The sequence below is a fragment of the Tachysurus fulvidraco genome, chromosome 13, assembly GCF_022655615.1.
Source record: "Tachysurus fulvidraco isolate hzauxx_2018 chromosome 13, HZAU_PFXX_2.0, whole genome shotgun sequence".
Taxonomy (NCBI): Eukaryota; Metazoa; Chordata; class Actinopteri; order Siluriformes; family Bagridae; genus Tachysurus; species Tachysurus fulvidraco.
This window is the reverse complement of record NC_062530.1, coordinates 6,462,029-6,485,612: the sequence shown is the minus strand read 5'-3', so window position 1 is coordinate 6,485,612 and position 23,584 is coordinate 6,462,029. Positions and strand designations below refer to the sequence as shown.

General features: G+C 38.3%; 1 protein-coding gene across 2 annotated transcripts; it reads right to left on the bottom strand.

The window, feature by feature from the left end:
• Window positions 1-423: 423 nt before the first annotated feature.
• On the bottom strand, window positions 424-22,347 carry capn12 (calpain 12). Of its 2 annotated transcripts, XM_027136602.2 has the most exons (21): window positions 22,021-22,347; window positions 20,902-20,971; window positions 18,949-19,070; window positions 13,798-13,931; window positions 11,865-12,036; window positions 10,589-10,672; window positions 10,337-10,428; window positions 10,094-10,171; window positions 8,496-8,662; window positions 7,861-8,111; window positions 7,464-7,475; window positions 7,168-7,376; window positions 6,583-6,619; window positions 6,416-6,490; window positions 6,277-6,322; window positions 4,892-4,953; window positions 4,579-4,647; window positions 4,166-4,244; window positions 3,766-3,882; window positions 3,010-3,062; window positions 424-1,313 (listed from the first exon to the last, which is right to left on the bottom strand). In XM_027136602.2, exons 1-21 carry the CDS (start codon window positions 22,216-22,218, stop codon window positions 1,287-1,289), a joined length of 2,154 nt encoding a protein of 717 aa, XP_026992403.1. In that variant the 5' UTR covers window positions 22,219-22,347; the 3' UTR covers window positions 424-1,286. The 2 variants fall into 2 exon arrangements, with proteins under 2 accessions (XP_026992403.1, XP_047678618.1); XM_047822662.1 differs by lacking the exons at window positions 20,902-20,971; window positions 22,021-22,347 and adding an exon at window positions 20,264-20,869.
• Between the last annotated feature and the right edge of the window lie 1,237 nt (window positions 22,348-23,584).

Here is a 23,584-nt window from a genome sequence, read left to right as displayed (position 1 = left end):
GGGCAACCTCTGCTCCGTCTTGCATAAATACACTTCTATAAATAGGGGTTCAGGAAAAAGGACGAGCGCGTATAAAATGTGTGTGAGCGAGCATGTGCGGCTATGTGTGAGAGAGTGAGAGAGAAAAGGGAACAAGGGGAGGAGGCAGCAGATCGAGCCAGTTACTAGAGAGAGCTGGACAGAGGGAGAGAGGGAGAACGTAGCGGAGGAGGGAGCGATGGCGTGATGACGCGGTACGTGGCGTCAGAGCGACAAGAATAGAGGCGATGCGTGCAGCGCTGCTGAGACATCGCTTTTAATACCAGCAGTCACTCTCACTCCCCTAGACCTTTGTGTGTATGTATGTGTGTATGTGGAGGTGTATGTATACGTATCCACTATGAAAAGAAAGATCCAGGTTTATATATAGATACTCAGATTTATTTGAAAGATCATTGATTTCCATGCCCACTCTAAGAAAGAATAAAAAAAACATAGGAGGAAATACTCATCTATATCTTCGAGTAGCGTTAATAAATTCTAGACGATAATTAAAACAGCAAAATGTTTTGGTTGGCATCAGGCTTAAGACCAGATAACTGCATTAACAGAAGTATTTAATACAAAATGAATATTATTCTCATGCTAATCCCAGCCTTGTTTTATTCTTTTCTCTTCAGATCATTTTAGCTCTTCCAGGCTTTCAAATTTTGATCTGGTCCCTAGAAATTTGGCACAACTTGGAAACAATCAATTTTTCTGTAGTATTCTTAACACTGAAATATTTAGGATTATTTTTATTACACGTATCCAGTTAATACGAATACATTTAACATATTATACGGCTGTAGTTGATTAGTATTAACCATTCAATCAGTTAAAAGATTAAACTGGATAGAATAAAAATATCTGGTATCAAGTAAAAAAACCAAACATAACTATTAGATAATATATCAGGCAGATAGTATAAAAGTAAGGTTAATACAAATTGTAGTTATCAGGAACTTTGGCCTTATTATGCTTTTTCTTTTAAAACACAAATATTATGTGTCTGGACCATAATCAGGAATGACCCAAATGACCTGCGTCATATAGAGGGATAGAGGATAGAGGGATAGAGGATAGAGGGATAGAGAGATGGAGGGATGGGTGGGCGGAAGCAATTGGAACAAGGCTGAGACGGTGTGATATAAATGAAATGAAACACATAGAGTGAGAGAGAGAAATAACGCAGGTCCAGGTGGATGACGTCTGCATAGTCCTGGCCGTACAGGTCTGTCCTGCTGAGGTGTCACATCTGAGCGCGCTCACACAGCCAGCAGTCTGAGCAGCCACTGCAGAAAAGGCCAGAGACACGAACCATTACACAGCTAATATAGAACTGTAGCTACTATATTACAGTACAGCTATAAATAACCAGCAGCTTCAGAAATATTACAGTTAATGCCTCAATCAGCTCAGTATATATATAACCCAAACAAGGAACAGTAAGATCTGAGTAAGAGTATGTTTAAATACTACGTTAAATACTATTTAAATCCTATACATCTTTACCTAGGCTTCTACATGCAGGGTGAAGAATACTTAAATAAATGTGCTTCATTACTCTAAGGTATATTTATAATTTTACTTAAGTATTACTGAAATGTACTTTCTTTTTCAGTATAATAAAATTTTATTTATGTACAGACACATGTATAAGGAGATGTCTCCTTTGCCTTGCTAGAAGACATGAACTTTGATCTGATCTGAAAAATGCTGAGGTCAGTTGTGCTAATTTGCTAACATGGCTACGTTACACTAAGTTAGTTTGTTTGCTAATGTCAGTCAGACTAGCATCAGCTAGGAATCAGCTAACATAAATTAGCAAGGGAGAAAGATAAATTCCAAATAAAAGTAAACTTTAGTTATTTACCAGATATTTTTTATATTTTCTTGTTGATTACTTCGTTAGCAAACTACATCGTATAGATTGTTTTTGGTACAAAATGATGCAGCTGCTTTAAAACAAAAATCATCTGGTAGACGTTTTTGCAAAAGTTACTTTACACATTGAAACATTGAACTAAGTCGATTGTATCAGTAAAAAAAATTTTTTTCCTGTTTTCTGACTTTTTTGGCAAAATTATTGGTAAAAATATTGTTCCCTTTTAACATCATTAACCTTTTTACTAATTATCTATTCTTTTCTATCTATAACTTTTCATATTTATCACCTGAGAGACCTGCAAACTTGCCAGGCCAATGTGTCCAGTAAAACTCCTCATATTTATTTATTTATTTGTGTGTTGTGTTGTGTTCCAACCCTGTCGATACATACAAATAAAGTCATCATCTATATTATAAGTAGACTCTTCCCAGGCTCACACTTTTATGATTCCAGGGTTAGGGCTTTGCTTTCAAAATCTGAGTGTCTGAGCTGCTATAAAAAAATTGTGAAATCAAATAAAATAAAACCCCTAATCTATACCTTTTATGTTGCACAACAGACTCGATTACGTGCCGGGTGAATTGTTTATGGCAAATATAATTAAGAATTATTTTTTGAACACTAGATTTGATGATATATTATTATATGAGCATATATTGTATGCAATCTATTTTGCATTATGCCTAAGATCTCTGTGATAAAATCAGTGTAACACAGGCTCTCCTGCCTTTTAACATTGATTCGCATGGAAATCGTCTTGACCCAAAGTGAACGAGGGTTAAAAATAAATCAGCCTGGATTCTCTGAGAATTCTGAGTTAGAGTCATTCGGGGAAAAATTACATTTTTTTCTTTTAAAATTATATTAAATGGTCCTGGAGAAAGGTTGTCTCATTTCACTATGTACCATATTCAGCTATATATGGTTGAAATGACAATAAAAGCTTTGACTTACTCTTGACTAAACATGAGCAACCTTTGAGAGGCAAAGCTATGCAAACAAACTACAAAAGCCTAGCCTTCATTTATTTAGTTCCAGGAGATCTGCAGAGTAACAGAAACAGAAGAGAGGCACTGAAGGAGAACGAGATCCGAGCTTACCGTGTTTATGCCTCTGCTCTTCACCTCTGGGCTGTTTTCTGACTCAAACAGTGCTGTGGAGAAGTGTGTGACAGTGTGACTCCTCCAGTATCTCCAATTAGCACCTTAACACTCGCAGATCACCGTGCTAATCACGTAAAAGCTACGCAATACCTAATTGTAAATGCAATGACAACATTGTAAAAGATCCCAATCACCTGATCCCGAGGTGGTAAGACATCACATCCCATCACACCACCTTATAATGTTCTATATGTTTGTTTGTTTTTCTATAACAGATAACAGTGTTGTGTTTATTTTTCTTCCTTTTATTGTGAGTGGGAAGCTTTATGGAATTCAGTCTGATCGTGTTTTGGGGGATTTAAGAGAATTATTATTCCAGCATGTAGACATTTAAAACCTCAACGACACAAACATTGATAATAACATTTAAATCTGTTTACATTTGATAGTGAATACTAAATTGATATTTTGAATAGTTTACATTGTGTACAACATACAGCTATACAAGTCCAGGATCTGTGCAGAACTTACATTTTACTCTATTGTCTTGAGCTGAGCTTATTGTATGTACAGTATTTATTTAAACTATCTGCTAAATTTTAGTTAGATATATCCTCTGTGTGTGTGTGTGTGTGTGTGTGTGTGTGTGTGTGTGTGTGTGTGTGTGTGTGTGTGTGTGTGTGTGTGTGTGTGTGTGTGTGCATTTGGATTGTGTAATGCATGTGGGGATTTTGCTGTAATAGAGTTGCTTACCAAAGAGGACTTGCAGTCTGGTAACACATGACACGAAGATGTAGAAAGGCAGCTGCTGCTCTCCAGAGCCAAAGCGCTCCCACAGCATGTGTAGAATGTTATTATCACACTGCACACCTGAGAGAAGGTAGAGAGGAAGAGAGCACGAGAGAGAGAGAGAGAGAGAGAGAGAGAGAGAGAGAGAGAGAGAGAGAGAGAGAGAGAGAGAGAGAGAGAGAGAGAAGGAATGTAGGAAGGGTGGGAAATTCATGTGGGAAATGTTATGTTAACTATGTGGTATACCCTCAAGTCCTGTACAGGTGTGTGTGTGTGTGTGTGTGTGTGTGTGTGTGTGTGTGTGTGTGTGTGTGTGTGTGTGTGTGTGTGTGTGTGTGTGTGTGTGTGTGATTAGAGCCCATACCTGCTGCTTTAAGAGCTTGACTAAGCTCAAAAGGACTAATGGATCCAGATGAATCCTCGTCATACTCAAGAAAGATTGACTTGGACACAAAAAAAAGTGAGGCTTCAGAACTGGATATTTACAAGTTCAGTAAACAGCAGAGCCACAGGAATGGAATGTAAGTCATTCACTACACGCTAGTGCTGTTTTCCAGCTGTGCAGAAGAGCAAGCTGGGAGTGTGGATTAACCAAACATACTTTATTAAGCCGGAAAGAATTCACTTCTGAGAGAGGACAGTGAAACAGAAATATGACATCAGTTTCTAACTAATTTAGCTCAACTATGTTGGCATCATATTTAACTGCAGAATTTCTGCTATTTAAGATGTTTATGTTGCCATAGGAGGTCAAGTTAGGAGAAGAGGATCAGGTACCTGTAGCCTGCGCAGAGATGAGAGGAGATAATGGGCCTGATCACGACTCAGCCTGCCTCTACCTTCAGTCTATACATATACACAACTCAGGATAAAAACCAGCAGAGGTGAAGAAAAAATCAAATAAAGATGGGGGGGGGGGGGAATGAAAGAAAGAAAACACAAATGTTACACACTTGTTAACAAACGAAGACGCTTTTTTTTTACACTCTTCATTTTAGTATACTGGAGAAGAGGACGAATAACAGGAAGAACATTAGAGGAGATGAAATGTGTTGGAATAAAAGAGAAGACGCGTCCAGATAAAGGATACGTTTTGGGTAAAAACGAGCTGTCTGCAGGTCTCCAGAGGAACATGGTAGTCCTTCTCCAGCACTGCAGGGCAAAGAGAAAGCTTGTGAGGCCCAGCAGTGAGAACAAAACACACACACACACACACACACACACACACACACACACACACACACACACACACACACACACACACACACACACACACACACACACACACAGATCGCTGTGCTGAGGTACAGAGCATGTGCTTGTAATAAGGGGATTCGAGGTTGTTTCAGTTCATGAACCAGCATCTTTAGATCAGCACTGAGTCTGAACAACTCCGCCACCTGATGGACATTACTGGTACCACATTAACGTCAAGTCCAAAAGCAGGGGCTTTAAAACCACTGAATCTCTGACATAATAAACCACAGACCCCTTTTAATAACTGTTTATTTTATGAACGTAACTCATTCTTTTAATGCACAACATTACAAATTTTTTATTTTTCTCTTCACTGTTCTAGAGCGAAAAGTTTATTTTACCAAAGTGTGTAACAGGCTAATAATGATATTTTTCTCTTTTACTGTGATTTTAAGAAAGCATAATAATTCCAAATGAACTCTTGCTGGTTTCAGAAGCAGAAATTGTAGGAATGGAAAAACGTTTGTGTTCAGAATAAAACATATCACTTCACCATAGGAATATACCCATCCATTGGGACCTGATCATATCTCGAAGGTTTGTGAAAAACATTATTATTAAAAATAGGTTTAAACTACATACAGCTGACTGAATGTATTTTTACTGTGAATTTTTATGTTTTCTTTTCTAAGCATCTGCTGTTAGAGTTACAATACGGGCTGTAATTCCTGCGGGTTTTTTATGTAAACTTATTCTGATTCATCTAGGCTTATGTTTTAATGTAAGACAATTATATCGTGGAATATTTATGTTTGTGTGATGATACAAAATGATCGCTAAGTGTGACTGGTTATTTGAATGAGTGTGTGTGTCTCTCTCTCTGTGTGTGTGTGTGTGTGTGTGTGTGTGTGTGTGTGTGTGTGTGTGTGTGTGTGTGTGTGTGTGTGTGTGTGTGTGTGTGTGTGTGTCTGTTGCACAGTATTCTATGATGGCCTGGAGTACCATTCAGGGTTTATTCCCATCTCTCACTCAGTGTTAATGGAACAGACTCAGGATTTCCCAAAACAGCACTTTCTCCAGATGAATAAATGTTGGTGTGTTTATACACATTCATCATTTTCTTCAAATTGAACTAAAACAAAAATGATTCATCTTTGACTCATACAGTGTTATGGAAGCGTATCACAGGTTCTGTTCAGATCAGTGAGCTACGGCTACAGTGTTAAGTAAGAAAATCATTTAATCAACAGTTTAACATTAGAGTCCAAACTCTCAGACCTGAGTTGACCAGCTTCATGAACTCCATCGCGTTTAATTTGTCATCCTGAGTAGAGAAAGTTGCATCAGTTACTGTTTCTCTATCCGCATCATCATACATCAAGTCAATTCCTCACATTGTGCCTGGACTGACACTTACCGGCCCAGCTTTCTCATCAAACCACGTCTGCACCATTCTCTGCTCTTCAGCTGATGGAGGTTCTGACATGACAGTCTTCAGGATAAACATACGCAAGTTTGTTAATGTGTGACTAGTGAGACTGTTGTAGCCGTGTTAATCTTTATTAGCAACCCACTCACACTCACCATGCTAATAGCAGCAGAACAGCTGATATCACGAACCCTGGAACAGAGGAAGAAGATGTTATAATAGACTTTACAGTTTATACATCATTTAAAAACAGCCATTTCTTGGTTGGCCCTATCAGTGGGAGACTACAAATCATGACAATGCTAGAAACATCTATGAACGGAAGAATGCAATCAGCAACAACAAAGAAAAAAAAAAGAAAAAATATACTTTCAAGACATTAGCTTAAGTCAATAACAATAGAACTAGAGAAAGAAAATGGCAAAAGACACAAAAAGGAGATACGTGGTTCTTAATTCTTAACTACATTGTGAATTGTATGAAGAGTATAAAGAGGTCATTAAAAAACCAAAAACAAATATGGAGCTCAAAACTGAAAATTGCTCAAGATTTACTGGGATGCAAAAGGAGCAGAACTAACATGTTGACGTTTTTGTTCTTGTAAGAGTTTTGCATATATAATGTAAAATGTAAGCGCTTGAGGCTGTGAAGAGGTAAGGCATAAAATCCTCATTTATTTCACTAAAAAATTTGTAAAAATGTATGAAATGCAATGCCAGGGTTACATCACTCCAGCATACCCCAGTGAGTGGCCATTCTTTGCGTAGATGCGGAGGAAAAACTCCCCAGGCTGGTTGGGCCTCTGTGTGGACGTCACAATGATGTAGTGCCCCGGGTCCAAGTGCACCTTCCTCCACACGGCCCGTACATTGCGATACATTCCAGATCGGCCCACCAGCGGGTTAGTGTCAAAAAACTCCTGGTTAAAAGAACCTGTGCTGTCCTGTAGCTATTGGAATAGAAGGAGGAACAGACTGTGTTTGATGCTTATACTGTACCATTAAAACAGATCAGTCATATATAAAGTGTTACTCACCTCAGGGGGCAACTAAGTGACAAGCAGGAAGTTTACATAGAGAGACAGAAAGAAAAGACAAGACTCGTAAGTTTCAATAAGATACATTAGTCCACTACCAAGAAGTCTTTTTAATTTCTTAGTTTACTTAAAAAATGATATATTCTGTAAAATGGCATCATTTATAATAAGTAAGGAATATGTGGAAGTGGTTTTAAAAATAAATGGGTGTGATGTAATACAAACCATTCTGGACAGAAAGGCAGGTGTATTCTGATGCAGTGAATTAAACTATTTTATTGAATCATTTCTATATAATCGTACATATTATTTGTATTAGTAATACATTTTAAATATGGGCACCTTTAAGCTTTTCCTAATGATGAGATTAGGAAATGTAAGTGAATCAAGTTCTCACTTTGTAGATGTGGTAGCCGATAAAAAGGAAGTTGACTTTGTCTTTAAACCGACGGTGTTTCTGCAGCAGCTCTATCAGCACCGTGCATTTCTTCATCTTCTCTTTGTGTTTGTCCAAAGAACTCTTTGGTGGAGCTGCAGTGCTGATATTGTCATCATCTCCGGCATCCAATTCGTCCTCGTCAATTTCCACATCCTCCGCATCCTGCTGCGACAGAATCAAGTGGAACTGAGGGTTCTTACAGAAAGTTTCTGTTGGAAATAAAAAATGTAATTATTATTCTTATTATTATTATTATTATTATTATTGAAAGAAAAAAATCAAAAGATTTTGATGGTGTATTGTGATAATGACATTTAAAAATAATGTATAAATTAGTAAATATAAAATTATATATATATAAAATATATATATATATTTATTATTATTATTATTATTATTATTATTATTATTATTATTATTATTATTATTATTATTATATTCAGTTTGCTGTCTACAGTACCTTAGACAACATTCAAAATAATAGAATTACTCTCCACACACACACACACACACACACACACACACACACACACACACACACACACACACACACACACACACACACACACACACACACACACACACACCCTTACTTGGGTTTTTGCGACTGCCCCCTGCTGAACACATGGGCACCCAGGATCCCTTATGGGAGGTCAAGGACCAGGAGGAATCACTACCTTCCTCTCCAGCATCAGAGTCAGGATTCACACTACACAACTCCACTGTGTCAAACAGCTTGCAAAAGTCCTGCACTCCAATCCTATGTATATAATCACACAAATGCACACACACATGGCTGGGACTCCACAGCTAAATGTAATATTACATGCAAATAGTTTATAGTGTTTATAAGTCAGCTGTATGTAGTTCATTATTTTTTTTATATCATTTACATAAAGAGTCAGAAAGACAAAAAATGTGCTTATTAGTAAGAAACATTTAGTTATAGCGAGTACACTGGAGACTCCTTCCATAAATTTAACCTGAATGTCCCTTACAGAACGTTTCACCATATCATTGATTAGATTTTGTTCAAAACTTTTTTAGCCATTTATTATTAGTCTTATGAATGCCTTGTGAATGAGCTGTTACCATATAAACGATAGCATATTAGTAGAAGCTCATTAATGTAAAAAAAAGTGATTTGCTTGTAGTCAGAACTACTGTTTGAGCTGCTGATATAAACATCTTCTCCTTCGTCTGGTTATTTGCCCTTTTGCTGATGGTGCCTCTTCCGAGACGTTTGAGGCCGGTGAACTTTTCAAACTATTGCTCATGCTGTGTCAGAGGCCAGGGTAACACGTTCAGAGGAAAGTGTTATCTTCCCTTTTCCACACACACACACACACACACACACACACACACACACACACACACACACACACACACACACACACACACACACACACACACACACACAAACACACACACACACACAATTAGCTAGAGTCACTGTGATTGACAGGGGAGAGAGTGCATGCCATCCCATCCACCCAAAGACCACAGCCAACATTGTTCTATAGACCTTGTGCACCTCCTGGCCATGAATATCTACGGAATTGTCACAACCCGTACTGGCAATCCAATGATGGTAGAATGTGGCCAAAAATATCTAAGTCTATGTGGCGCCGGGATGTGGTTGAGCTTCGGCTGTGGATGGAGAGAAGGTGGGTCAAACTGGCAGATAAAGCCTGATTATTCTCACCTGTGTCTTAATACCACAAATTTACTTATTTGTGTCTCTGTGCTTTCAGGGTGAGAGAAAGGGATTTATAGTGTCATAAAAAAGAAGTTGGTGATCTTTATACTATCATCTCTTACTAGAAAATATTACTGCTGTAATGAACAATTCTAAGCAATGAGAAAGTTGTTAGCAATATTTTCTGGTAAATTTTATATGCAGTATTAACAGCATGGAAGAAAATTCCTATATGTGCCTCTGAACAGGAATTTCACTCATTTGCACCAACTAGTCTATTTCTACATCATGAGAAACTTTGCTGCTGAAATGTCTATTGAAGTTTGTTTTGTTGACATGTTTGCCAATGATGTAACTTAATGAGAACCTTTTAAAAGGTTCATAGTAAGAAAATAGTACATATTTGAGTAATCAGGACTTGTGAGGACTAGTGTTGTATATCCTAGAGAAAAATCATTCATATTTAGTAGAAAACTGTCGATGCTTATGTACCAAAATTCTCCATCTTCTTCAATGTTCAATTTGATTCTGGTCTTCTCTGCTTTCTCTATGCCATCCCAGTCTTTACACCTGTACACACACACACACACACACACACACACACACACACACACACACACACACACACACACACACACACACACACACACATACACACATACACACACAAACAGTTCAGCAGCAGTTAGGAGGACATAATTTTTAGCGCTAAAATGAGAACTGAGCATTTCTCACTTGTCACCCCATGGACCACAGTACTCCACAAATCCCCAAGGGTTTCTCAGTCTCACCAGTAACACCTCCTCAGTTTCAGTTTTCTTGTGCACCTACACACACACACACACACACACACACACACACACACACACACACACACACACACACACACACACACACACACACACACACACACACACAAGTTAGCATAAATATCTTTTCATCCTAAAAATACAGTGGAACACATGTGTAAGCATCGAGATATCTTACCTTATCAGTGGCAGTAATGGCATAGGCATGACCTCTGACCAGCCCCTCTGGAGACACACTGCCGATCTCTTTCACACTTTTGGCCTGCGCTCAGAAAAAAACAGCAACAATATCCGTTGTCCTAAATGACAATAGGAAGGGTTTGAAGCCAAAAATAGACTCCATAGATTTCCATAAATTATAAAATTCCTTTTCCATTTCCATTTTTTAGACTTTTTTTATTCTATAATACGTTTCTATACTTCTGCAAAGCTGCTTTGAGACAATGCCAACTGGTTAAAGTGCCATACAAATAAATGAAATCAAATTAAGTTACATAAGGAGACTCTGTTCTGTTAGTTAGCAATCATGATGGTTGTATTAACATGAAATTTCGAAATTTTGAAAGCCGATCTATTTGATAGAGGACAAAGGAGTTAAGAACTGAATGCACTGCTGAATATTTCCTCAGGAAAAGATAAACTATGGGTTCATTTAAACTATCTCGCTGAAAACTGTTCAACAAACTGTCATTCAAACAGTCTGCTGTTTAAACAAAGAAATTCATTGCAGAATGAATCTTGCAATCCATTGAAGGTCACATAATTCTAAAGATTAATACGCAAGTTGTTCAGGGTCGAGTTCTCCTTTAAACTTGCCTTTAGTTTTTCACCCACTGCAGATTTGGATCAATATGCCATACAAACGACATCAAGTTAACTCGTCAGGTGCTCGAAACAAACACAGCAGATTAGAGCAAGTGGGTGTGAAGAAAACTCTTTTTACTTCATGAGATCTAGCAGACCAAACATAGCCTTCGCAGATACCCCATCACTCCTCCACAGGAAACGAAAAGGATTACGGCTATACCGTTTAACTCACACAAATAAGATGTGTTGTATATTCGAACCAAACATCTGTTATGACTTCTTATGAGTTCATGATTAATTAGAAATCCATCTGTCATCTGCTATGTTGCGAAGAAACATACTGCACGGATCAAGATAATGTCACATAAACAAGATTTACACAATTTCTTTACATGGTGTTGATCACCACAACATTAAGTTTTCTGCTTTAGTTTTGTAAGTCAGCACTTTCTCTTTCATTTCTTTTTTTAATTCAGTTTTATTTGTACAGCCCTTTTAACAGTAGACTCAGCAGATTTACCAAAATCCAGATGTAGACTTAGATTATTAATGATAATGAAATAAGTCAGAACAGACTATCATGGAGAAACTTCCTGAGACGAAATAAGGATCATTGTGTATGTGTGTGCTTGTGTGTGTATACGTACCTGTATGAAGCAGCTGAGTAGGCTGCCCCTGGACAGCGCGGCAGTAAGAGTCCTCCACAGGACGGGAGGAGTGCGGGAGGAAACAGGACGAGTGTAGGCGATGCCGCCCGTGAAGTCCTCCATCCCTTCAGAAATGTTGCCTCCCTTCAGACTGCTGTACGATCCACTCAACCTACACACACATTTCTCTTACTATCCTTGTGAAGACATTCCAAAACATAATAATTAATGCAGATAGTAAATACTATGTATTATTCTAGCCCTAATACTGACATTTAATCCCCATATATTGTTTCCACATATTTTTGCACACATTCCCTAATACAACAACATGCACTGCAATCTACATACAGTACAGTCATGTGAAAAAATTAGGACACCCTATTATATATCCATTTCTTTATTAAGAAATGCCAACATGTCAATTCATAAAGTTAATACTCCCTGTGTTCTAATAGCTAGTGTTTCCCCCTTTGGCTGAAATAACCTCCATGAGACGTTTCTTGTAGCCATCTACCAGTTTCTGACATTGACTGGAAGAAAGATTCCCCCACTCTTCAATGCAGAATTCTTTCAGCTATGTGATGTTTGAGGGGTTTCTCGCATGCACAGTCTGTTTCGAATCACCACACATAGGATATAGATCTGAGTTTTGACTTGTCCCTTCTACAATTCTTCTTCTTTTTTTTTTTTTTTTTTACTTTTCAGCGAGTCCTTTGTGGATTTACTGGTATGTTTTTGTCATGTTGCAAGGTCCAGAGACAGATGGTCTCACATGTTCCTCAAGCACCTTCTGATACAATGTAGAATTTGTGGTGGATTCTATGATGATGAGCTGCTCAGGTCCTGCTTCAGCAAAGCATCTCCAAACCATAACACTTCCACCTCAAAGTTTCACAGTTGGTATAAGGTTCTTTTGCTGAAATGCTGTATTTGGTTTACGCTAAATATGCCCTCTGTTATGGTCTGCACATAATTCAGTTTCAGACTCATCTGTCCAAAGCACATTATTCCGGAAGTCTTGACCTTTGTTTCTTGGCAAACTTCAGTCTCGCCCTCATGTTTATCTCGGTCAACAAATGTTGCTGCACACCTTGCACACCTCCCATGATAATTAAAGTCTCTGATTATAGATTCATGCACTTTGACATCAACTTGACAAGAGCTTGCTGTAGGTCCTGTGATGATATTTTAGGGTTTTTGTAGACTTCTTTAAGCATCTTGTGGCCTGCTCTTGGGGTGAATTTGCTTGGATGGCCAATGTGAGGGTTGTCCTTACTTTTTTCTCAAAAGAAAAATAATTTTTTTTTTTTTTGCATTTTACAGATCAATTAAAAACGGGGAGCCTGTGCCTATCTCAGGCATCAAGACAGGATACACCCTGGACGGAGTGCCAACCCATCGCAGGGCACACACACACTCTCATTCACTCACACACTCCGGACAAATTTTCCAGAGATGCCAATCAACCTACCATGCATGTCTTTGGACCGGGGGAGGAAACCGGAGTACCCGGAGGAAACCCCCGAGGCACGGGGAGAACATGCAAACTCCACACACACAACGTGGAGGCGGGAATCGAACCCCTAACCCTGGAGGTGTGAGGCGAACGTGCTAACCACTAAGCCACCATGCCCCCCTGCTCATATGTTTATCTATATTAAAAAAACCACAGGATTTCATGGGGTGTTCTTATTTTTTCACATGACTATACATAAACCATTCGTTAAATTGCTTCAGAAGCCATTTTGATTCCGTCTGCTTTTCATCGGGACTCTACTGACGCAGGGATACTGAGTAGGATGTCAGCAGTCATTTGTTTACACGCAATTAGACTGTAAAAGCGGCCTAAGTGCGGCAGGAAACTATCTCACTGCTGCTCTCGTATCCCACACTCTCTCACACAGTCATACACACATATGCTGCCACTGACTTGGCGTAAGCTTTCTCCACCAGGGCGCTCCAGAACTCGTTCTTAGTGCGCGAGTAGCTGAAGAGCAGACGGCCTCCTCGCACGGGCAACCTGTCATCAACCACCACCTCCACCCACTCACCATACTGCCAGAACTGAGGAGAGAGAGAGAGAGTGAGTGAGAGAGAGAGAGAGAGAGAGAGAGAGAGAGAGAGAGAGAGAGAGAGAGAGAGAGAGAGAGAGAGAGAGAGTCACATCAGTAGCAGGACTAAGTCTCTTTCTAGTATCAGACAATGACTTTAATTAGACCTGTGATGATACACTGTTTTTGAACACTCTCTGTTATAGCAATAGACTCATATTAAATACTGATAGCAAGGAACTGTTATAGGTGGTTTGCCGAACGTGTTACTGTGCTTAATTACAGTCTAATCTAATTGTAACTGGTTGAGATTTTGATCACTCTAATCAGGCAATTAGTCTGAAACATCCTCCATTTATCTTATTCATGCTAGCCTTAGCTGAATCTTTTATATATAGCTTTAACCTGAGAATTTTTTTTTTTAACTGGTGAATCAGGTGATCAGAATCATGGCGGATCTGGAACTCATCCCGAGAACATACGGCTCAAGGTGGAAACACAGCCTGGAAGGGATGCCAATCTATCGCAGGACATCACACATTTGCATGCTAATTCACACATGAAGGAAATTTGCCAGTTCAATTACCTGCCTGTAGAGGGAAATCACACAAGGAATGCAAAGATTATTCAGTCAACCATCGTGCACAATTTACACACTATTTACTAACTATGGCCAATTACAGAGTAACGTCTGTGAAACTAAACAAGACTTTGGTACTCACAAATATTTGTTAAAATTATAATAATAATTTTCTTGTTTTCTTCATCTGCCCATTTCATACTACCCCATATATTCCTCTGCTCGCCATCATCATCACAATAAATCCACAGTAATTGCCAGTGATTATTTAATGAATAATGACATGTTATACTTTTTATTATTTTATTGTTCTGTTTAATGTTGTGAAATAGCAGAGAAATAAGTTGGCTTCTTTTATTGTTTGCATTGTATCTAGCTCTTTTTTCTTCATCTTGAAGTTGATGAGCTAATAATACAGTATATATATATATATATATAAGCAAGCTGCTGCCACTGGGTACTTGAAGCAAGATCCCTCAATTGTATAAAATAAGATATAGACCTTACAACATGACGACCGTAAGCACACAGCCAAGACAACTCAGGAGTGTCTACAGGACAACTCTGTGAATGTCCGAGAGCATCGACTTAAACCCTATTGAACATTTCTGAAAAGCCCTGAAAATGGCTGTCCACCGAAGGTCCCCATCCAACCTACTGAGCTTGAGAGGATTTACAAAAAAGAACGGCAGAAAATCCCCTAAAGTGTACAAAGATTATTGTGTCATACCCAAAAAGACTATAAGCTGTAATTGCTGCTACCCTTAACCAGTGCGACGTACAAAAGTGCTTTTAAGTCTGTCATTGAATGCCTTAACTCTGGTTCACTAGGTTACAGCCTTAAGATACCATGAACCTAAAACCCGGTTCAAAGTTGTTGTTTTTTTAATGCACACTTACAAAAAACAGGGAGAAAGTGCTAGTTCAAGGCTAATTGAACTTACTGTTACTGTTTATTGTCTTTTGTGTATTGCATTTTTTGTACCTTTTGTATTGTCTTGTAACTTTATGTCTGCACTGTCTTTTGTCCTGCACTGTTTGCACCAAGTTGCACAGTTGCACTTTATGTGGCTAAGACTACTTACATGTCCTTAGCCCTGTCTTTGTTTTATGTAGCACCATGATCCTGGAGAAACGTTGTCTCATTTCACTGTGTACTGCAACAGCTATATATGGTTGAAATGACAATAAAAGCTTCTTGACTTGACTTGACTTGAATTAACTAAAAGCTAAAGGCAGATGCTAATCGCTAAAAAGTAAAAAAAAAAAAAAAAATGGAGAATTGTGGAAGGGACAAGTCAAAGCCCAGATCTATATCCTACTGAAATCATGTGCGGTGATTTAAAAGCGACTATGCATGCAAGAAGCCCCTCAAACATCACATAGCTGAAAAACTTCTGCATTGAAGAGTGGGGGAATCTTTCTTCCAGTCAATGTCAGAAACTGGTAGATGGCTACAAGAAACGTCTCATGGAGGTTATTTCAGCCAAAGGGGGAAACACTAGCTAGTCATGTGAAAAAACAATGGCCGTTATAGGATACGAACACACGACCTTCCAAGCCGTAGTCCAAGGTTCTAACCATATAAAATACAACCGTTCTATATGTATATTATAGTCAAACTACAAAGTTCTGTAACAGTATTTAATATTCGCTGCTTTAACAAAGCATGATACAACAGCCATCTTTTCTCTGCTTTACTTGTACATCCACTCTATATGTATATAACCTCTTTATCTGTCAGTTTTTCTTTCTTTCTTGACATAGCTGTCAGCACTCTATCTGCTAGCTTCCTGAAGTATGGTATGAATGTGGTTGACTCTGTACAAGTGTGCATCCGTGCATTCATGCCTTTGGGCAACGTCTACATGTCTGAACACTTAGACCATCATACCTTAACACCATAAACAACAGACTTACACCTTCTTTTACCCTTTTTTTTCTTTTCTTTCCCTCTCTCTCACCAGAAGAGCACTTACATAATAACGTCTTCCCTCCGTTTCCTCACTAAACATCAAGGCCTCGACTATGCTTTGAAGTTTAACTTGCTTTGAAGTTGACTGACTTCACTTTATACAAGGATACCTGTAAAATACATCAACAATTTGTATGTAAGGAACAACACGCTTGCAGAAATGCTGTTGTAGAAAAAAATAACCACTGCTTAGAGGTCTTCACGGGTCCACTTAGATCCGAAAACCCGAGGTCCGAGCCGAGGCCCGAGTGGGTTCGGGTCTAAAAGTTTCACGTGTACCTCGGACACGGGTCAGGTATAATAATAGCGGCATCGGGGCTCGGGTAATTTAAAATGAATGTGTTTTTACCGAACGGACCCGAGAAGACCTGAACTACTGTATCTCGTGTGTGTGCATCGACTCGAGTCCTTTTCCAATCTCTCCTCGGTTTGCCAAGACGGCTTGCGTCATGTGGCTGGTGACGTGTGGCTGGCGGTAAGCTCATTTTTGTTGAAACAGACAGGTCAATCAATTTTGAATCCACTCTGTAGTGGTTAGTTTAGTGTAGAGTTATGCAACATTCGGGTCCAGTCGGGTTAAAAAAAATGCCAATGGGTCGGGTCGGACTCGGGTCTAATTTTTTCGGGTTTGTCTCGGGTCGGGTCTTTCTTAAAAAAAAAATAATTATGCACGTCGGGTTCGGGTAAAAGGTGATTCGGGTCACTTCGGGCCGGATACATTTCTTTAGACCCGAGAAGACCTCTACCACTGCTGTGGTTGTGTAATGTGGCATGATATGAAACAGTATAATTCTTACTGTACAAAAGTGATCATATATAACTTTGTTACATAACAGCACATTATAATTTTGCTCAGAAGTAATATTATAAAAAAATTGTTCAACCTTCTGGCAAATCAGATTGTAGAATTCAACACTAATATATTTCTATTGTTTTTTTTTGTTTTGTTTTTTGTTTGTTTGTCAACATGGCTGTTTAAACCCAGATTATCATTAAATCTTCAGAAATAACTAGGCTCATATAAAGTCTCTGATCACCCCATGTATTATGATTCTGAAGAATTTCTGAATTATTTAAGAACCAAGCTGTTCTTGAATGTGTTCCTGGTTTGGATTCCCACTTCACTGCAAGAACAGTGAGAATTACATATGAATAAGTGTAGCACAAAACGTGCCAAAAATTCAATTACGGCATTTTTTTATGGCTAATGAGCCATGTTTATGTTGAAGAGCTGATGTTGCTAATTCATTGTATGATTATGTACATCATAATAAGAGTAATCTAGAAAAATCTATAAAACTTTTATGTGTTATTATTATTATTATTATTATTATTATTATTATTATTATTGTTGTTGTTGTTGTTGTTGTTGTTGTTGTTGTTATCAATAATAATAATAATAATAATAATAACAACAACAACAACAACAACAACAATAATAATAATAATAATAATAATAATAAAAGAAAATTATATATATATATATATATATATATATAGTTATTAAAATAGATAAATTATATATGTCATGTATTTACATAAAAAGTATTTTGGTTAAGATTGATTTCTATTACTTAGCATTTTACTTAGCATTTCTATTACTTTTTTTACAGTTGTTGGGAAAATCACCGTTAATCTGGTTCAATCTGAACCGTGACTGTAGCCCGATTCTAAAACTAAACAAGCAAATGTCCAGTATTGAATGTGTCCTGATTGCTGAAATCTATTTGGGTTAAGTGATATGCATATTTCCCCCAAAGTATTCATTTAATCCCATTAAAGAGCATCTAAAGTCGCATCGGTTCAGATGTTTACTTATTAAAGCAGGCAGCTCAGTACAACAACATCTTACTTAAGAACTTTGTTGTGTTCATGTGGCTGCAGGAAAGTGGAGCTTAGTGTACTTTCTTATGTGTCTGTTTCCCTTCCTGTTCCCTAAAGCACTTATTTAAGAAAACATGTCAGAAAACATTAATCACCTGGATGCATGTGCACGACTTGTGCCAAAAACAGGAGCGACACAATGCTATGATATTGAAGACACTGCTCTTGAATGAATAATGAAGGCATGTGTTAGAAGTGTGTTGATGGGAGTAGGGGGATGTGTGTCAGCATGACTTGATGGGATGTTCAGGGGAGTGATCGGAGGGGTATCTGGAACAATCCCCACAATACCCCTGAGAATGAAGGGCTGGATAATGATTATTAGTGCTCCTGTCTAAATCTCTATTACACACACACACAAACACACACACGCACACAAATATTAACCTCGATCCCCACTGCAGCTCATAGACGAGGTCCTTTATGTAAATACACAACTTTTGACACCCTCGCTGTCTCTGATTTCATTCATTAATTTTCTCCCTGCATATTCATATGCTGATAAAACAGCATCTTCTGCATTTTAAGAACATACACTTGACATGTCTTGTCAGTGAATTTCAAGTCATAACTTGCATTCGTCCGTCTTACCCTGAAGCGGAAAATTCCAGCATAGGATGATGCATCCATGGTTTGTCCGGATGGGACCACTTTCTCAAACAGAGTAGGGTGCATAGTGAGACATGAGAGAGCAGCCAGCAACCAGCAGTTACCTAAAAAAAACACATAGCAGGGAGTTAAATTTATTGGGAAATAAAACCATTAAAAATTGTACTGTCATGAAAATGACACAACATATATGCTATGGGTAAAAAGACAGATATAGTCTGTGAGGTGTGCACACACACACACTCACACACACACACACACACACACGCACATTAACATTCCTGCGTAACAGTAAACATCTGTTCATTTGCCTAGAAGGGTTTAGAGATGGTCAACAATGTAACTTAATAGTACCATGCATTTTCCAGACCCACACTGAGAAACATTACTCAACTCTCATTTTTCACTTTCATTTTATCTGAACATTTTGCACATTGTTTTATTTTGTCCTAAAATACAACCCCGAGCACACTTGCCTACACTCACAGACACACACACCATTCAGTGTATTCAGAATCACCATAGTTTACGTATATATAAACAATGAGATGCCATATGGCGTCAGGAAGATTTCAGAAACTGTCTGGCCATGACCTAATATCCTAATGAGCGTATATGACTGACATTTCATTGTCCAATGTTCTCAAGCACAGCTTACCATAATGACACCAGCCTACATGCATGAATCTACCCAATTCGAGTGCTATCAAATACCTATCAGTCATTCTGTATTGCTGTTATGAAATCATACATGCTTCCTAATTTGCTTACAAATAGCAGACATTGTGAACAGAAAAGCTTGCAGTTAGCCAGTCATTTTACAAAACGTGTGGGGTTTTTTCTTTGACTTTGACTGAAATGCATGCTTTATCCCTTTACTTCTAGTGTTTCCTCCACTCCTTTTATATGTTTCTTACATATGCTATTGTATTTCAGGTGCATCTTGTCAATCACTAGTGAATGAGATAGAGATATGTCAGAGAAGTGACCTTAAATAGCTGCAAAAAATCATCCCAAATAAGACCAAATTTAAAGGCTGGTTCAATCTGATATATTCTGTGGATCTACAGTGTGGGCTAGAATTCAGATTCAGCTTCAACTTCACATCCAAAGAAAGGGAAATTCTTGGGAATTCTGTATAGATACTGCAAATATTTATACATTGTGCTACATATTGTGTCTGGTGACTTAATCATTAACCTAATTAGAAAGTAATACCAGTGCTTTAGTGGTACACAGGGTAGAGAGAAACAGGTTGGTTGTGTGTTGTGTACATTTGAAGACCAGTATTAGTCACCTTAGTGGACACTTTGACCAACAACAACTTCCAGCATCCACCTCCTTTTCATATCTCAGCTCTCGATGGAGAATAGTGGAAAAAATCTTGCAAATACTCTGCAGGATTATCGGAGCTTGCATGCTTACCAGCAATCAAAACCAGGCTGCAAGCAAGTGGGGGATGAGTGAGTGAGAGAAAGAGAAAAGCGGGCAAAATAATTGTCAATGTTAAAATGGGAGGAGGGACGAGAGCATATGCATGCCAAACCATCCCTCCCTTGCCTCCCCTTCCTTTCTAGTTTTGATGTGAAGGCCCCGAGGCAGCTCTGTTTTACAGCTCTCAGCGGGGTGTCTTCAGAACCGGAGACCTGCATAAGCCCTACTGCTAGAGGGGAAAAACGGGAATGGGATATTAAACATTATAACGGGGATCAAGCGAAGATGAGGAGAGAAAGAAATGAGCGAGAGCAAGGAAGAGAGAAAATCTGCATGATAAGAGGAAGACCAGATACGAGATTCTCACCAGGGCAGATGTCTCTCTGATTGTGTTCATGCCTACAGGCCATTCTTCAGTGATCTTTTCCTTCCTAGGATGTGACCAAGCCTTATCCTATTAGTCTTAGGTTTAAAATCTCAAAAACTTGGGCAGTGACTTACCCAGCTGGCCCTGGCAGATATCAGTAGTGCCTGTGGTTCCTTCCACGAAGACAGCATTACTGCTGATTTCCTGAACAGAGTAAAAAGAGAAAGTGTTATAATATATAATATATAATATATATATAACAAAAATGAAGACAGATCCAAGGAAACAATACAGAATTAAACAAAACAGAATATATATATACACATACACACACACACACACACACACACACACACACACACACACACACTATATATATATATATATATATATATATATATATATATATATATATATATATATATATATATATATATATATATGTTCTCTTACTAGTCATTTAAATGTAGGGAGTGTGTACTATATGGCCAATAAGGGTTCACTCTTTCCTCACTACTTCCTTCTTCAGTCTGCCTGAGTTTTATGGATTAACAGAAGAGCTAAGCAAAGATATACGTGTGTAGAGTCAGCATAGAGACACAGTAACTGACCTTTAAAATTAGTTAACCCTTAAGACTCTTATTTTCTTAAGAGTGCCACTTGACTCTTTTTATGTATCACAGCCAATTATAAAAAACATTAATTGAATGTAGCTTTAATTAAACTGTACCTTTTCTGGTTGCTGGGTGGAACCTTATGTTTTTGAATGTGCACTATATCCACATTTGCAGGTCAAAGATATAAACATTTATACATATAAGATAAGATAAAAAAAAATCTTATCTTGTAATGGAAGATAAGATAAGATAAGATAAGATAAGATAAGATAAGCATGCAAGCAACAAGGAAAACACAGCTTAGTACCCATTTTAAGATGTATGCAGGACTATGGAGATACTAGGTCACATCTAGACTCTTATGCTCTATAATAACGGCATCAACCTATTTAATCCTATAATAATTCAACAATTAGTAAATCAGTATGGTCTTTTTTTCTGACCTCATCCTATTCTTATTGGTTTTGTGTCCGTTATAATCACAACTAGGCATGATTACAGAAAGCACACTGCCAGGTACAGGAGTATTGAAACTTGTGATGTGATTGCACCCAATATAATGTTTCAACAGAATACAGAATTCAGATCCTAAGGCAATGTATGAACCAGTAGGATAGATAGTGCGTAGATGGATACCTTGGGTCTAAGCCACTTGATGACCATTTTAGGGTCCGGATCTGCCGGCATGCCGATAGAGTTCTGATCAGCAGGAAAGCTCGTGTCCACGAAGAGTTTGCTGGACTTGAGACATTCATCACACAAAGACACGAAGTCCTGGTTCTTAAACTTTACCGGGTTGGTAATGGAGCCTGGATCGGAGGCGCTGTCCGACATGTCTCTGCAGGAGCTCAGTCAGCTAGGTGAGGATTTTCCAGTGAAGTTTAAAGTTTTGAGTACGTCTAAGAAGTTTGTAGGGAGTTTAAGTGTCCCACCCTGCTTCTGGGGTCCGCCCACTTATGCGCAGGACTGATACTGAGGTTCGTGCGCAAAAGCGCAATAAAGCGCATCGCATCATTCAGCCAATTCCCATGCAAGTAACTCGTACTCTACAGTTCCGTTATTATTATTATTATTATTATTATTATTATTATTATTATTATTATTATTAGTAGTAGTAGTAGTAGTAGTAGTAGTAGTAGTACCGTTGTTGTTGTTGTTGTTGTTGTTGTTGTTGTTGTTGTTGTTGTTGTTGTTGTTAGTGTTAGTGTTAGTGTTAGTGTTGTTGTTGGTGGTGGTGGTGGTGGTGGTGGTGGTGGTGTTGTTATACGTTGTAGACTATAGTGAAATGAAAACATTTGTGTATTTTAGCTTGGAAAATGGAATATTAAGATGAAAACCACATAAATAATTCAAGATAGCAGAGAAGAAAACGGCCATATAAGTCAAATATCAGTTAAAAAAAAAAATCTGTATTTTGTGCTATAAAGTTACCGGAGATTTAGTAGGAAAACAAACATGCTTTATATCAGAATTTGGTTAAACTTCAACCAGTTCAGATTTTGACACAATTCCGCCACTAGATGTCAGTAAACGGTTAAAATCTGCATCATCCCCTCCACAATAACTGCGGTTTGTTTGTTTAATAAAAAATGTCCTTAATTACTGTTATAGATACAAAATGAATGAATATAAAAACACAATCGGAACCGAGTTTAATCTGATCTCATCACACCAGAAAAACCCCACAAACAAACACAAACAATCAAACAACAACAACAACAAAAAAAATCAATACTAACTTCCCAGAATCAAAAACTGCTCCATGTGCTGAACTACCCAAGCTAAATGATTTAAGTGATGAACTAGACCCAGTGTCAGACACTTAGGGGACAGTGATGGGTCTTCAAGACTGACCACAATTAATTGGATTTAATAAATTGGATTGATTGACAAGAGTTCGCCCTGGCAGCTTGAGTCTTCAAGGACAAACTTGTGTAATTGGGAGACAGATCTAAATGCGCCTAATCGTCCCAACTGAACTCTATTATTGCTCTCACTATTATCTCTGTATGGCCTTTTGAATTAAGGGATTACTCAGGGAATTGTGCAGCAGGACGACAAAGGTCGTTCAAACCGCCCCTGACACTCCTTCAGGACTCCAATACTACAATGACCTCATGACCTTTAGGCTGGGGCCACAACACCAGCATCAATTAACGCCTGCAGGTTCCCAGGCCAGGAGAGGCTGAATGGAGGTCGG